At 43.6% G+C, this 14651-nt stretch overlaps 2 protein-coding genes and 1 long non-coding RNA gene across 7 annotated transcripts in view; 2 read left to right on the top strand and 1 right to left on the bottom strand.

The window, feature by feature from the left end:
* KMT2E (lysine methyltransferase 2E (inactive)) overlaps nucleotides 1-1699 on the top strand; it is a 66412-nt gene extending 64713 nt beyond the window's left edge. The window contains 1 exon segment of the mRNA XM_052791031.1: nucleotides 1-1699. Within this exon segment, the coding sequence (XP_052646991.1) occupies nucleotides 1-936 (936 nt within the window). The 3' untranslated portion in view covers nucleotides 937-1699.
* Nucleotides 1700-3008: 1309 nt separating this feature from the next.
* LOC128143649 (uncharacterized) lies at nucleotides 3009-13219 on the top strand. Of its 2 annotated transcripts, XR_008235837.1 has the most exons (5): nucleotides 3009-3342; nucleotides 5477-5598; nucleotides 8735-8819; nucleotides 12076-12159; nucleotides 13092-13219. It is a non-coding gene; the product is annotated as an uncharacterized LOC128143649 (long non-coding RNA). The 2 variants fall into 2 exon arrangements; XR_008235836.1 differs by lacking the exons at nucleotides 3009-3342; nucleotides 5477-5598 and having other exon boundaries at nucleotides 7735-8819.
* SRPK2 (SRSF protein kinase 2) overlaps nucleotides 3728-14651 on the bottom strand; it is a 148165-nt gene continuing 137241 nt past the window's right edge. For 2 of the 4 annotated variants that reach the window (XM_052791032.1, XM_052791033.1), the window contains 4 exons: nucleotides 12965-13034; nucleotides 12167-12259; nucleotides 11649-11741; nucleotides 3728-5380 (listed from right to left, as the gene is read on the bottom strand). In XM_052791032.1, the coding sequence (XP_052646992.1) occupies nucleotides 5196-5380; nucleotides 11649-11741; nucleotides 12167-12259; nucleotides 12965-13034 (441 nt within the window). In that variant the 3' untranslated portion in view covers nucleotides 3728-5195. The remainder of the gene's footprint in view (nucleotides 5381-11648; nucleotides 11742-12166; nucleotides 12260-12964; nucleotides 13035-14651) is intronic. The other 2 variants (XM_052791034.1, XM_052791035.1) reach the window with 2 other exon arrangements.

The following is a 14651-nucleotide window of genomic DNA, read 5'->3' as shown; positions in this document are numbered from 1 at the left end:
CCCCCCCCACCCCCTTCTTCTACTTACTATCAAAGCCAGCAGCCCTCTGGAAACTTTCAGAGTTACAGTCAGCTGAAGGGCAGCATACCCCAACAGACTGTGTTTTCATCTGGACCAAACCAAGCACTTCCTGGCACTGCGGGTCAGCCAACGGTGCCGGGACACCATGTAACTGCAGGGCATTTTTTGCCGTCTCAGAACCCCAGTATTCATCACCAGGCGTCGGTGTCTGCTGCTCCACCTCCTCCTCCCCCGCCACCTGCTCCGGGACCTCACCTTGTACAGCAGCAAAGTACTCATCAGCAGCACTCTGTAGCACACGTCGTTGGTCCAGTTCACGCCGTGGCGGTAGCTCCTGGATCGCACATTCATTCTCAAGCTGCTGGTCACCATTTGCCACCGCCGCCTCCGCCACCGGGTCCTCTCCCGCACCACCAACCTCCCCATCCTTCGACCGGACACCAAGGTTTGCAAGCACAACACCAGCATGTTGTAAACTCGGCACCTCCCCCGCCTCCACCCCCACCTGCCAATGTTATGGGCTCGGGCCATCACCCAGCATCAGCACAAGGGTTACACCACCCCTCTCATCAAGGACCTCCCCATTTTCCTTCAAACGCTCACACGAGCGTGTCCTCCTATTCCCCACAAGCCCCGCATCACACGACGCTAGGACCTGGACCTCAACATCAGCCTGCTGGAACAGGACCTCATTGCCCACTCCCTGGTCAGGGTCCTCACATCCAACCTCAAGGACCAAACAGTATCGCAACACCCACTGCATCGGGGTTCTGCCCTCACCCTGGCTCTGTCACCCTTCCCCACGGAGTGCAAGGGCCACAGCAGGCGTCGCCGGTGCCTGGACAGATCCCCATTCACAGAGCACAGGTGCCGCCCACTTTTCAGAACAATTACCATGGTTCAGGGTGGCATTAAAATGGATCCCTTTAATTCTAAACATTTTTAAAATGTTCTGTAATATAAACTGTGTATATTTCATATGTACCTGTTCAAGGTACTTTTTAAAGCTTGTACATGATACTTTGTATAAAAGCGAACACCAGTGCTCTTTCATTGTATTCTTTCCATTTTTTTGCTTTTTAAAATTCCTGAAAATGTGCTGTTAAGCCAGTATTAGGTATTTCTTTTTATTTGTAAGTGAACATTCCAGCTGTTTTTTCTGGCAGTAGGTTTGATGCTGCATAATCTTTAAAATTTTATTGTTGCAGTTAAATTCATTTAGTGAATGTTTTCTATATTACTTTTATACATATGTAATTAAGTAAGTACACAGGCTAAGTGATGGCACTAACAATTTTTTTTTTTTTTCATTTTCTTCTGTCAACAGTTCTTTGTGTGCATAGATAGAAAACAATGCAATACAACTTTTTATAGTTTTGGTGTGGACATGGCATTTTGTTTCATCAGTTATTTGCAGAAATTGTAATTTAATGTATAGACTGTTTCTAATGTCTCTGACGAGTGCTGTAAATACTGTATTTCTTTTGCTTGTAAAATTGCTTAAAGCTTCTTTCATTTGATATAGTATTGTATATAATAAGTCTCTTTTGCAAAAAAAGTGTGATCTTTGTGAAAGTAGTACAGTATATGATCTTTAATTTTTTTTTTTTTAATATACTGTCACATTGCAGCACTGGTTGGGCATTTTAATTCATGTTAATAAATCACAATTATGTCAGTTTTAACTACTTGTCCTGAAAGGGTGGTATGTCTTCAGGGAAGTGGCCTCAAGCATGTAAAACAAACACCCTGTCCCTGTCAGCATGAGGCTGTTCACATCCCTGCACGTTCGTTCCAGCTGTTGGGTCCACTGCTGTAGCACAGAGATGTGGAACTGGCTGTAGGAGGGGGGGGTGTTTCCCCTGCTGGGTCTAGAGGTGAGGAAAGATGGCTCCAAGCACAGCAGGATCTTGCATCAGTTTATGGATAGGTTAAGGGGGTAGTGATGTGTTATGCAGTACTAGCATACCAGCACTGCTGTGTGCCAAAGCTGTTACCAGACCCATCATTGTGACCTCGGTTACAGACCACTTACCCACCTGCATGCTGTACACATTCCCCTTTTCCCCCTCTAGCAGATCTTTTTCCCCTCTCTAGCAGATCTGCAGGGCCTGGGGACCAAAGCCTCATCATGCTTTCCAGAATGTTTAAAAATAAGCTGAACTACTTCTAATGCAGCCTTTCTCATCACTGCCCACCCTGCCCTGCAGCACTTCCCATTCATCAAAAAAGGTGACCCAAGTGAGTGGTGCTACAATGGGGTATGGAATTTTACCAATTGTGTAGCTTTTTTTTTTTTTTTTTTTAAAAAGGAGGTCGTTTATTCCTGCTGCTGAACAGCAGCAGCTCTAACAGTGCTGGGTTGCACTTGCCAGGTGCAGAGTTACTCTATAACTTACACCTCAGCAGTGACTGCTCTAAATTCTGCTCCCGAACAGGCCTGTGCCCCATGGCTCCACCTCAGAACCAAAGGAAATCAGTGTGCAAGGAAACCTGACATGGAATAGGATGGGAAGCAGCTGTTCCTACTCACTGAGAAAAGGCAGCAATTCTTTTTAACATGTAGAAAAAAATTGGCACTACTTCAAATTCTAATTTGCCTCTAATTATTGAAAGATTTTATTAGTAAGAATAGTAGCTTCCTGAACAGCTGCTGGCCATGGAAAACACACCTTGTATGGAGTACACCAGGTTTTGCACTAGCATGGAGTGGAACCATGGGATTAGGCCATCAACAACAGCAAGAAAACCCAACCCATACTATGTGGCTGCTCGGACACCGATTTTGAAGAAATCTGCATCACCCTTTACAGCCCAAAGTTCAAATCTGGTTGTCCTGACCCCCTTCCATCCCTCCATGAAGTAGGTCATTACATCATCTCAAGTACAAGAGAGCATAAAATACACGCTGTAGGGGGTCAGGTCTCGGAGCAGCATAAGGAGCTGAAACGCTGGGTCGCACAACAGGACCGGTACTGCATGAGGCTCCCCCCATTCCCTTGTATTGCCATGGCCAAGCAACAGGCGCTGGATGGTTACTCACCTCACTAGGTTTGCACTTGAACCAGTGTTTCATTCAAGTGCTAGTCTCCTCTATGTACTCAAGAACAAGCTTCCAATTAGTTGAAGCAATTAGGCACTATGACTGGTTAGGCCAGGTGTGAAGCCGAACATAATTTTTACCTCTATCTCTGGAGTCCAGTGTGGCATCGTCCTTCTCACCAGCCTCGTCCATGGGGCCGTGAAAAGCTGTTCCCATGTGAGGTGCTCAGGGCCTGGAGGGTGAAGACTGAAACCCAGCTGCTGGCAGGGCCTCGGCAGGTGGGTGAGTTTCTCCCGACCCATGCGGGTGTGTCACGCTCTGGTGGCTTTGCAGTTTCTTTTTGGAAGAATGGCTGCACCAGCCTATTGGGGATGGGGTAATCACTTGCTTGTTTATAGTAGTTAAACACCTTGCACGAAATCCTCTTCTTTTTTGGTTTTGTCATGTTTCACCTAGCAACCACTTACAGCCTCCCATGCCACATTACCCTTCAGGATACTCCGATTTACACCAGGTGACATACTTTATAAATTAACACAGAAAGCTGCCTGTCCCTTTGGCCAGGCTAAACCAGCCCCCCCGCCCACCACCACGGCACAGACCTCTAGCAAACAAACGGTTAGAGTCATGGCTAGCAAAGATTCCAATGACCAGCACACTGTCTGAAAAAACAAAACACTTTAATTAGACAACTGCAAGCACCTCAAACAACTGGTTATTGTTACAGCATGGGGCTATCTTCTCACAATCTAGTTATTGCAAAGGCATGTGAATAAATTCCATATGGACAAAGTCAAGAAAAAAGTGGCACCGTAGTTACATGAAGATCAGAAGTAAGCTTACATTCATCCCACTGACTTCTAAAAGAGGCCAAAACACACCTCCGTACTGTACATTCTAAAATCTGTATTGCCTATAAGCTTCAGCCTATGCAGCTTTTTTTTTCCTAGGAAACACGTAATTGTTGCGTGCAACTTACAACAGGTAATCGTATGTCTAGTTATGGGAAAGAATAAAGCTAGTGCAATTTGTTTTAGAAACATGTAAAGCTATGAATGGAATGAGCATGATCTTGCTGCTTGGATTATTTGACCCACTGCACTGTAAATATCTGCAGCTATATCCTTCCTTAACTGATGCCAAGCACACACTTTTATTATAAAAGATCAGTAATTCTACACAGAGAGTGGTTCTCATGCTCGACTTTTAATTTTTTGTTTTTTTCTTAAGGTATAGTACAACTTACAGTGCTTATAAAAAGGCAACACCATATGGTACCATGTCTTCACTATCACATTGTAAGGGAAATTGCTATTTTTCTTCTCTTAAAAGCACTTAAAATAGGCAAAAGTTCTAAAAGGGAGTGCTAAATGATAATGCATACTTTATTAGAAAGAAGTCTAGCCTTCCTTTAAAGTGCCGTTTGGGGAATGAAATCCTGTAAACCAGAGCCACTTTGTTTAAAATCCAATGAACGGGAACTGCTACAGAATAGAAAGTTTACACAATTCCTTAAAGCAGTTTAAAGTCCACTACATGCAATTGGTTTGCTATAAAGCTCTCTAAAACTTAGTCGCTTTACTCTCAAGTTGAGTCCCCAGTCCCATATTTAAATGGCAATAAACATTTACAGGGTGCATTTACATACACTATAATACAAGAATGACGTCCCTTTGCCGGAAGATAAAATTGTACAATTCCTCGCCGTAACTCAGTTCTGACTTGATAGATTTCTTACGCTTGTAAATTATATAATATGCATCAGCTAAAATATTTTTTTTTTTTCATAAATAGTTACAAAACTTGCCAAAACACATGGGGGGAAGTTTCCTTTGTTCAAAAATCTGACATCTGAATGCCACACAACACAAGAAACAATGCTTAAAGACACGTTAAGTGTTTTCTGAAGAAAGTGGGTGAGTAAACTACTAGCCGAAGACAAAAAGACTACCCTTCCCCAAGAACACAGTGCACAAAAAGCAAAATGTCAAACAGTACCTCAAGCAAAATAAAGGTCTGAGGATTGAAGCCAGCTCACGTGTGATCCTGCTAAAGAACTGGTGACAGTCACCATTTAGGTCCGATGCATTGGAAAGTGGTTGCTGGCTTTTTTTACAGCTGGGAGATTCTGCTAAGAATTCAGCCACGGATGCCTAAGGCATTCTCCAGCTGAAGCACGTTTCTCTGGGACCATTTCTAGCATGGGGATCAGGAAATCTGTAAACTGTGCAGCATCTTCATGAGGCCAACCGTACTTCTCCACAAGCACATCAAAAAGACTCCAAGGTTTCAGCTTGGTAATGTGTCGGAGTTCTCCTGCAAACAGAAATATTACTAGCATTAGAAAAATACCTCATTATCCCTGTTAGCGACTAATCCCTGTTTCATTTTTCTCCCACTCTGCATTCACAGCACCTTGACCAGGCTGAGAATCATTATTTAGGAAGGGCAGCACATTGCGAGCTTGCTTGAGGTCCTCAAAGGAGATGAGTATGTCCGATGTCAAAACCAAGAAATCATACCTACAGCAAACTGTGTGTCACACCTGGACTCCACTGTATGCATCATTTCTGATTTTTCCTGCTGCCTTCATTCTGCCTCCTCCACACCAAGGCACTCATTCACACGCATGCTCATGCCTTGGGCAAAGAACACCACAGGCCTTTCCTTCTTATCAGCCAACGAACCCAAATTTTACACAAACTGCTCCAATCCTAAGATGGAGGTCTTGCAACACAGGTCAGTGCCTCACTGTGGCATTTGCTACAATGCAGCAGAGCAGTGATTCATCCCACCCAAGCCAAGCACAGAGGTTTGGCACTCGGAGATTCTGCTCCATCTCCCAACACCTCCAAGAGGCTTGGTCTGAATCCTTCCTGAGAAGGCAGCACCTGCTGCTGCCGACATCTCCTTCAACCAACCACCAACACAAACGGTAGCAGCAGCTGCAAGATTTGAGTTCCATCAAAGAAGGGGCATACGGCCAACCTGGCAACGCGTTTCAGACCAAAACAAACGAAGGAGGCAAGAGCCCTTCTGCCATTCAAACCAGCAATATTATCCAGATCTATCCACACATCATCCGGCATGATAGGGAAGAAAAGACTCTTCTGGCTGTTCCCTCTCTCCTCTGTTGCCAACTCCCTTCTTCCCAGGCAAGTATCTGAGCCAGACAGTCTCCATGTGACGCTACAAAAAGCGCTTGAGAGGCCCCTGTGGTGATTCTGCGATGTCCCCCGAGCTGCTGAGGAAGGTGATGGGTTCTCACCCAATACTGGAAGCTGAACATGACTCACCCATAGCTTCACAAGCACGCTACACCCACCCTCCAGTATGGCGGCATGCCGGCCATACTATTTTTAAGCTAGGTGGCTTGGCAACTTGATTGTTGTCCCTGGCTGTAATCTACTGCTGATAAAATGCCATCAAACATCAGCGTGCAGGTCTGAGTTTCTGTACACCCCTGTGGCTACAGAGTTCCAGGGCAGAAGAAACCCGTGTCTTCAGAGTGCTCTGAGAGTCTGAGCATCTGAATGCAATAGATCAGAACCGCCAGAGGCCCAGCAGGACACGCTCCTGCTGCCTGAGGCAGCAGAAGGTTCTAGGCAGGGTGCAACACTTGAAAAAGCAGCTCTCTAAGTGCTACCAGAAAGACCCCAAAAGAGCAAGTGTGCAAACGGTCGATCACTTGCACAAGAAAGAGACCTGCTGGTAATAGGAAGTCAAGACCTACTGCCCACAGGTGGCCCATTGTCCCCCTTCCATCTCACAGGGTACGAGGAGTACCAAGACAGACGAATGAAAGCAGAGGGTGTATCCTGCCAGTTTATGTCTGCACATTTACAGTACAAGCGTGTCTCATCAGTACCCACAAATCAAACAAAAAAGGGCTCTGCTTTGGGCCCATACTGTCTGTATGAATGTACAGAAAGGACAGCACATCTCGGAGAAGTGGATTCATTTCCAGGCTTACTCTCAGCCCTTCAAAATCTTTGTGCAACTCCGAAATTTAACTGCTGAAAAATCTTACCCTTTTGAAGGTTTCCAGAAGTGTGTATTGGTGACTACTAACAAGAACAGGTAGCAAACTATCTAATAGGAACACATAAACTCAAATATTGCCAAACAGCAATAGAAAATAGTGACTTGTTATTGACTGCAAGCAAAAAAAGGCTAAAAAAAAAAAAAAGCAGGCCGTGTCCTTAGCTTCTCCAGCTTACAGCATTCATTGTAAGAATTGCCATAATAATTTGACCATACTAGACTAGCTTTGGGAGAGTCTGTGTTTCCATACAGCGCTGTCTTCACCTTTGTATTCAAATTAAATCGTTTTAGGCATCCTTCCTCCCTCAAATTGTATAAAGTAACATTGCAAGATGAGTCTCCCGGTGTCACTGTGGAAGGCAAGTTCATACTGTTTGAGTACTCCTTATTTTGTAAAGTGGAAGCTAAACTTGAAATACCCAAGCGAAGACCAGCACACCCTGTGCAGCACAATATTCTGTGGTGGTTTTCTGCTGAGGAACAAACTCTTTTAGCACTAAGGGCTTAAGTTTTCCACAAGAAATTCCGTGAAGATTGTAAAAGCATTTAAGAAGATGGGATACAGTAAAAATTATCGGGGGGGGGGGGGGGGGGGGCAAGAATTAAACTAGGGCTTCGGTTTTCAATAAAGATCATAACGCTGACCATGGTATCAAAGTAAAAGGCAAGTGAGGTGGACAAAAAACTCAAAGAATTTATTTTAATGTGTTAGGTCCATCTCATTTCCATCCTAAAGCACTGGAGAGCAGCACAGGAAATCGAGGTGTCCGGCAACATGTATTTTCATCTAGTTCATGAGGTTTGTACCATGTAGTTGGAGGACAGGAAGGCAGTACCTGTAAGTAAGGGAGAAATGAAAAGCACAGGCCCACCGGTTTGACAGCATCAGTACTCAGGGCATTAACATGAATTTTCAAAGAAGTGCTAAAAATGTAATAGTAAGTGAAAACTTCTTAACAGAAGCTCTTTATTTAGATTTTTGATAGTGAAGCACACAGGAAATATCCAGAGAGGACAACGGAGTTGTCAGAACTGCAAAACCCCTGTGGCCAAAGCGGAGGCAGTAACGGACCCTCTGAAAAATGGAATGTTGAGTCAGAAGGAAGAAATTTCTGAAGGACCTGTGGCGGGGGGAAGATGCTATTTAAAGCTTTCTCTGCTGACCGTAATACAAAAAAACAGAGCTAGTCTATGAAATTTGTCAGAGACAAATTTAAGATGTGTCACCAGGGAAGAGGAGGATGGATTATTGAACAGTAAGAAACAGATGACGTGAAGGACTGGGGAAGCAGCAGTGGGATATAATCTGCTACTATGTATTTTGAGGACGTGCTCCCGAGAACTAATACAAGAACTGCTGGTGAGGCCCCACGGTACAGTACATGGAAGCGAGGGAGGTGGAGGAGAGCCCTCTCCTTCCTTCCAGGATGGTAAATAAGCAGCAGTGCTTTTCCTTGTTACAACTTCCAACAGGCAAAGCCAGTACCTAGCCAGCATCTTGCACAGGTTTAGTTCACAAGTAAACAGGGCTAGCAAATACCAGAAAAAAAATGAAAGGGACCACGGTCTAGAAAAAACAAAAGGGTTTTAAGTTTTAGTGCTAAAACATATTAATCATTTTTACAGGCAAAATAGCTTCCATGAAGGCACTGGAGAAAAGGACTCAGTGGAGTTATTACTGGGCTCAATCAAGATGAGACCGTATAAAAAAGTATGTGAGCATTTGTGTTATAGTGACTAAGTAACTTATAAATTCTTTTCCTTTTTTGAAATGCACCCTCCTATTTGAATGTCACAAACTGCTTTAGGCAATTACTAAGAAGGAACACATACCTGTAAACTTGTTAGTTGACAACACCTTTCCTTTTGTGCCTGTGACTTCAGTGGAACAATTCAAATGTTTAAAGCTTCTCTCTGAGGTTGAACTTGCTTATGGACAGAAGCAACACCCAAATAGTGATTTCTTGATTTTCACCCAAGGCTGATGTTTTCAAAATAGAAGGCTACAGTCAGATTTCTAAGCCCACCTTTACACCACAGCATGAAATTTTCAGAAGAGCCTCAGGCCTGTACTACATGGCCTCTGATCTCAGGTGCTCAGGCCACAAGCAGATGAGTACAAAATGCAGCAGCTTGCTGGCCAACTATTTAGCCTTTCCATTTCCTGCCAGCCCATCAAATGCAAATACCTCCTGGGGGCTCCAGAGAGGCTGGCAGTACTGGGGTGGCCAGGAAAAAGGTATCTGGTGCCCAATTCAATGAAAAAAAAATCTCAAATAAGTGAGCAGGAAACTCACCACCTCCATTTTTCCTCCACAAAGCAATCCAGTTTTCCTGACTTGCATACCAGAGTAACTGGTATGATCTGAAAACACAGCTTGGGCTATTACTCCCTCGTCTTGCACTTGAGATTTTCTGAGTAGAACAGGTGGGATCCAGTCTACTTAAGCTTCCACAGCAAATGTGCGCTTACATTTTGTGTGGTGGGTGAACCAAGTCTTTTGAAGTGCTTAAATCCCACCCAGAGCCACAGCAGATGGTGCCTCTGAGGAATGTCACTGAAGTTCAGGCCCTAGAGGACAACAGTGACACTTTGCAGTGGAAGATGCTCATGGAAGCATATGAAACTCACTTTGCAGGAATTTTACAAAGTGCCCTTTTCTCTGCGCCACAAACACTGTGGTTATTGTAAAACTGTTAGGTCATTTTAAGGTTCTATGACATCACTAGAAAATGCCATCCCATCTGGTGTAAAGTGAAAATTAGGAACATGAGATATGCTTTAAGGGGGGGTCTGGCTGAGGGGTCTTTCTAATTCAGTACCTGCCTCTGACAGTGGCCACAGGAAGGGGTAGGGGAGGCGGGCAGAGGAGCCCTTCTGCAGGCCCTGCGCTCACTCCAGCAGCTGCAATCCCTGTTGGGGGGTGCCGGAGGGTACCTCCTGCCCAGCCTTTTACTGATTTATACATTTACGACGTGTCAGCCCTCAGTTTGTTCATCTCAGTTAACACGAGATTGTTTTTGAGCCTGCTGATACAGCCTCTCTCTACAAGCCCCGTGGCAGCAGGCTCCTGAAGCTCACTGCCTGCTGTGTAGGAAAGCACTTGTTTTAAAGCCACCCCCTGCAAGTTTCACTGGGTGTCCCCCAGCTCTCATATGGCGGGTGCTGGCAAACAACAGCTCTCTTTTCAGCTTATCCACTGACTTCCCAATTTTGTAAACCTTTATTATTCCTCCAGCACCCTTCTCCCCTCCACACCAAAAAGCCCCAGGCGTTTTAGACTCCCCCAAATGGCATTTGCTCTATCTCCTTGATCATCACTGTTGCCCTTCTTCGCACCGCGTTTGACGCCATTACATCCTTCTTAAGTCAACAAAGGCATGCAGAGGTCCCTGCTATACCAGAAATATCCACGCACAGAACAGGCGGCTCTCATGCAAGGGGGGATGAATCACTGGATTGTCTCCTGCCTCATGACCCCAACCTCTTACAGCACAGCGCCGCGGCCTCAGCCCCCCCGGCACCCCACGTGCCCGATGCAGCTGGTCGGCTGGCTGGCACTGGCCCTGCTGACAAGCTGTGTGTTCAGGCATGTGGAGTCACGGGCAAGAGGGAAGCCACGGCGCTGTTCAGCAGGAAAGCGCGCTTGCCAGCTGCAGTCGATGGCCCCAGATGTTCCCCCACCCCGTAATGGGATGCTCCTGACATACCCCGTCCATCAATACAACACAGTGCTGTCTCATACACTGATGGGACAAAAGACACTTGAAAGCATGACCGCATTCCCTCACGTGTCAAAAGCCTGTCTTAAAGAGCAGCCTGAGCAAAGACAAAGTACAAAAAGATAAAAGAACCGTAAGGCCCAGTGCATTTGCTCAGATTAATTACTTTCTTACAGTAATTGACAAGGGTTTTATTTTCAGAGGGGTTGCACTTCTGAACAACGCCAAACACAGCTAAGTCATTGCCTATGGCTGTGGCACTCAGGCATTACGGTAATTCAGAGTGTTTGAAGTGAGACAGCACAGTGCACAGCAGAGCAGCTTTCTCCACCGCTCTGTCACAGAGCGATCTTTTCTGCACGCTCTCTGTTCAGTGAGGTTATGAGTGTGAGGACTGACTGCACGCAGCTGTGTACCTATTGCTCAGGTATTCCCTTCCCACTCCAGTTATTCCTTATCAGTAGCATTTGCTGGACCACTATATATGATCAAAAGCAGCTGACATGATTTTCCATCACATTACAAGCTATGCATCACTTGATTCCATACATTTACATGAACATTGGACAACAGATTCACACAGACATTTGTTAACATCCACACTTTGTTGAGTACATCCCAAAATGAATTTTAAATGAAATATTGAAACGAATACTGCAAATTGTGGCTTTTCTCAGAAAGTCAAGTTTACACCAAAATTCTTCTTTAGTAAGAACTCTCCATTTAAATGGATGTATTTCTTCAGTACCCATAAATGAACATATTCTCCTTTTGGATAGCATTATGCTTTAAATTAGTGTTGCATAAATACCGTTACCTTTTTTGGTGAAAAACTCCTTGGAATATTTCCCCAACATAGCGTATTTTCGAGGGATTTTTCCCAGCAGTTCAATGATCAATGCTATGTGGTCTGCATTGGAGAACATTGCCAGCAAAACAGAAACATACAACAGTTTAATCAGTACATTGCATGCACACACTAACACTGGCCCGGTACAGACAGAAATAGATAGATCCTGGCAAAAAAGACACGTGCACACTGCTCAGTGGCTAATTTGGAAAGATACTTTCAGCAAAACTTCCTTCTCAAAACATTTGAGTATCAGCTGCTACAAACAAGTTTTGCTATGTAATTTAAAATGTATCAATAGTTATTTTTCAGAACATTTAGCTTAAAAAAAAAATTGCCACAGATTCCTGTGTATTTTGTTTTTCAAAAAGAAATTTTTGTTGTGTGATTTCAGTAAATGCTCCTCAGTGGGACATGCTACAACCAGCAACAGCAATTCCACTTCTGTCTGCATCACGGCACCTTTCAAAAAGAAGAGGTACTACCTCTGCGATTGAAGAATTCCCGAGAATATTTTCCAGATAGAGCAAAGTGCCTTGGGATATTGCCTAGCAGCTCTATGATGTGTGCTATGTGGTCTATGAGGGAGAGAAAAAAAGGATACGGGAGTGGAAGGGGCAGGGAAAGGATGGGATAAAAAAGAAGAGGAAAGAAACTGGAATTAGTAAAAAATCAGAAATAGTTTCAAATCAACAATGTTTGCAGCAAATCCATGCAGAGGTTTCCAGGATCAGCAGAGCTCTGGCATCATTAGTAGCATTTAGGAACAATGAATGATGCCCACATTACCACTGCAAAGAGCATTTACAAGCAAACAAGCATGAAAATGGACAGGTATACAGATGGAAGCAGGAGTTAATTCTGATTTAAAAAAAAAATTAGTAATTGCCTAATTCAAATAAAAATACATAATGTAAACATTATTCCAGTGTCACTCTTATAAAGAGAAAATACTATAAAGTTCAAATCTGTCATTTCTTTTCTAAACTAAAATGTTGTTATTCTCAACCAGGTTTCCACACATATGCAATCTTACAAGAAGGGCAGTTTAATTCCTTCAGGCAGTTGTTAAGTAGATGAGTATCTGCAGAAGGGAGTTTTTGCCCACCCATTGCTAGTGATGGAACTTAAAACTAAAAAGAAAAAAATCATATTTATATTCTGAAAACAATGTGTACGAACAGTTCACTCAAATACAAAACTTAACCCCACTGTACACTCACTGGAAATTTAAAAGGAGTGCGAAAATATACAAAAACTCATATATCTCAAAAGATTCATACCTTCATCCCTGGAATAGTCTTCACCAGAGTGTGGTTCAAACAAATAATCTCCAGTCGCTAGCTCAAAAGCCTATAACATAACAGACATATTTATAGGTATTTCAGAAATAATGTTTTTAATCTTAAGATGTCAGCAAAACATCACAACTATCTCAAAACCAAGAGCAAATTACCATTCAAAGCTCAAGGCCTACAACTGGATCGGAGACTGAGGAGAGGCCACTTACCTGGGGACCATCATTCCTGCACTGCAACGACAGCATAAACCCAGGCTCTGGAGAGAGCCCCACGTTCAGCCCCCAGCACACCCCGTCAGTACGAGAGGCTGGAGGTTTGGCAACAGGCAGCACGCCCAAAACCCAGGAATTTCTGCCTGCTCAACCAGGATGAACAAAGGAGACAGACAAGGACTGTGGAACTGCGGTCCCTCCCCAGCAACCCCTAGGGCTCCACCCGCTGACCAGGGAATATTTCGGTCATGCTGTGAAGGAAGCGATTCTGAACAGACTGGCTGCACGGGGGTGTGAAGGGAGCATCAGTGTAAGCTGATGTTAAACATGTTTTTACATACTAATGTGTTGTCTCTTGATCATGTTAAATATGTGTAAGTTAATGAAACTGAGAAAGAGGTATTTCTAAATATGTAATAAAGAGCTACGCTTGTATCTGAAGGCCAATTATGTCAGAGTGCATGCTGGGGACCAAAATAAAGAAGTCTGAATCAGAAATAAAATCCATTTATAACTATAATTAATCACTTGAAATTAGCAAACAGGTAGAGCTTCCTTGATGACTCTAAATCTAGAACAGTTTTTAAAAAGGTAATTTTGTTGAATCAGAAGTCAAGAAAGTAAATACTGCGATCACGGGGTAAAATACCAAGACTGACATTGATGAAGGAATCCAGAACAGACACCATGATGACTGATCCTTTCAGGCCATCGCAAGGCTTCAATGGGATGCTAACCCTGTGTTAGGTCAGGACAAAGCTGAGTGTCTCTTTATGGGTGTAATGCATATTAAAAGCTGCAAAGCACTGAAATAACTAGGAGAGCCCATATGTGTGTACAAACGCGGATTCATCTAGCCTAATTTGTTAAACTATTCTCTTTCTGCTCTGGATCACCAATTACCCCAGCAGCCACAGGAATCTCATTCTTTCCAGGTAGTTTAAGTATCAAACTATTTTCTATCTCCAAGACCATGGAAAACATCTGATCCAAGAAATCATTCCAAAAATCAGGCAGACTTCCTGGCATAGTTCTAGGATGGGATTCCACTCCATTAGAACACTTACTACAAAATATTTGTCTCCTGAAAATAGACACTTTTCTGTTCCAATTCGTAACCTGGAGTTGTTAAATCACCTGTAAATTTAGCCTATTTATGGGCACTTGGCTTTTTCAAGCTGTTAACTGCAGTGTCATCCAAGTGGGCTACAGCCAAAATAATTCATTGCAATCACACACAACAGCCAAGAAAGCAAGAATGCCCCTTGTTGACATTTCTGTTGTCATGAACGGGCCTTTAATTTCTAAAGTCACTAGCACTAATAAACAGTCATTCACTTTTTTCTTATTCTACTTTTAGCTCAAGATTGAGGGTTTTCATTTTACAGCTTAAAAAAATCTGAAGGACTTCATAAATTACCAGGTATTTAAACTGAAGAAATTTTTAGACTAGCTAG

The sequence above is a fragment of the Harpia harpyja genome, chromosome 6 (assembly GCF_026419915.1).
Source record: "Harpia harpyja isolate bHarHar1 chromosome 6, bHarHar1 primary haplotype, whole genome shotgun sequence".
In the NCBI taxonomy this organism is placed as follows: domain Eukaryota; kingdom Metazoa; phylum Chordata; class Aves; order Accipitriformes; family Accipitridae; genus Harpia; species Harpia harpyja.
Note: the sequence above shows the minus strand (reverse complement) of the source record. Positions and strands in the feature narration are given on the sequence as shown.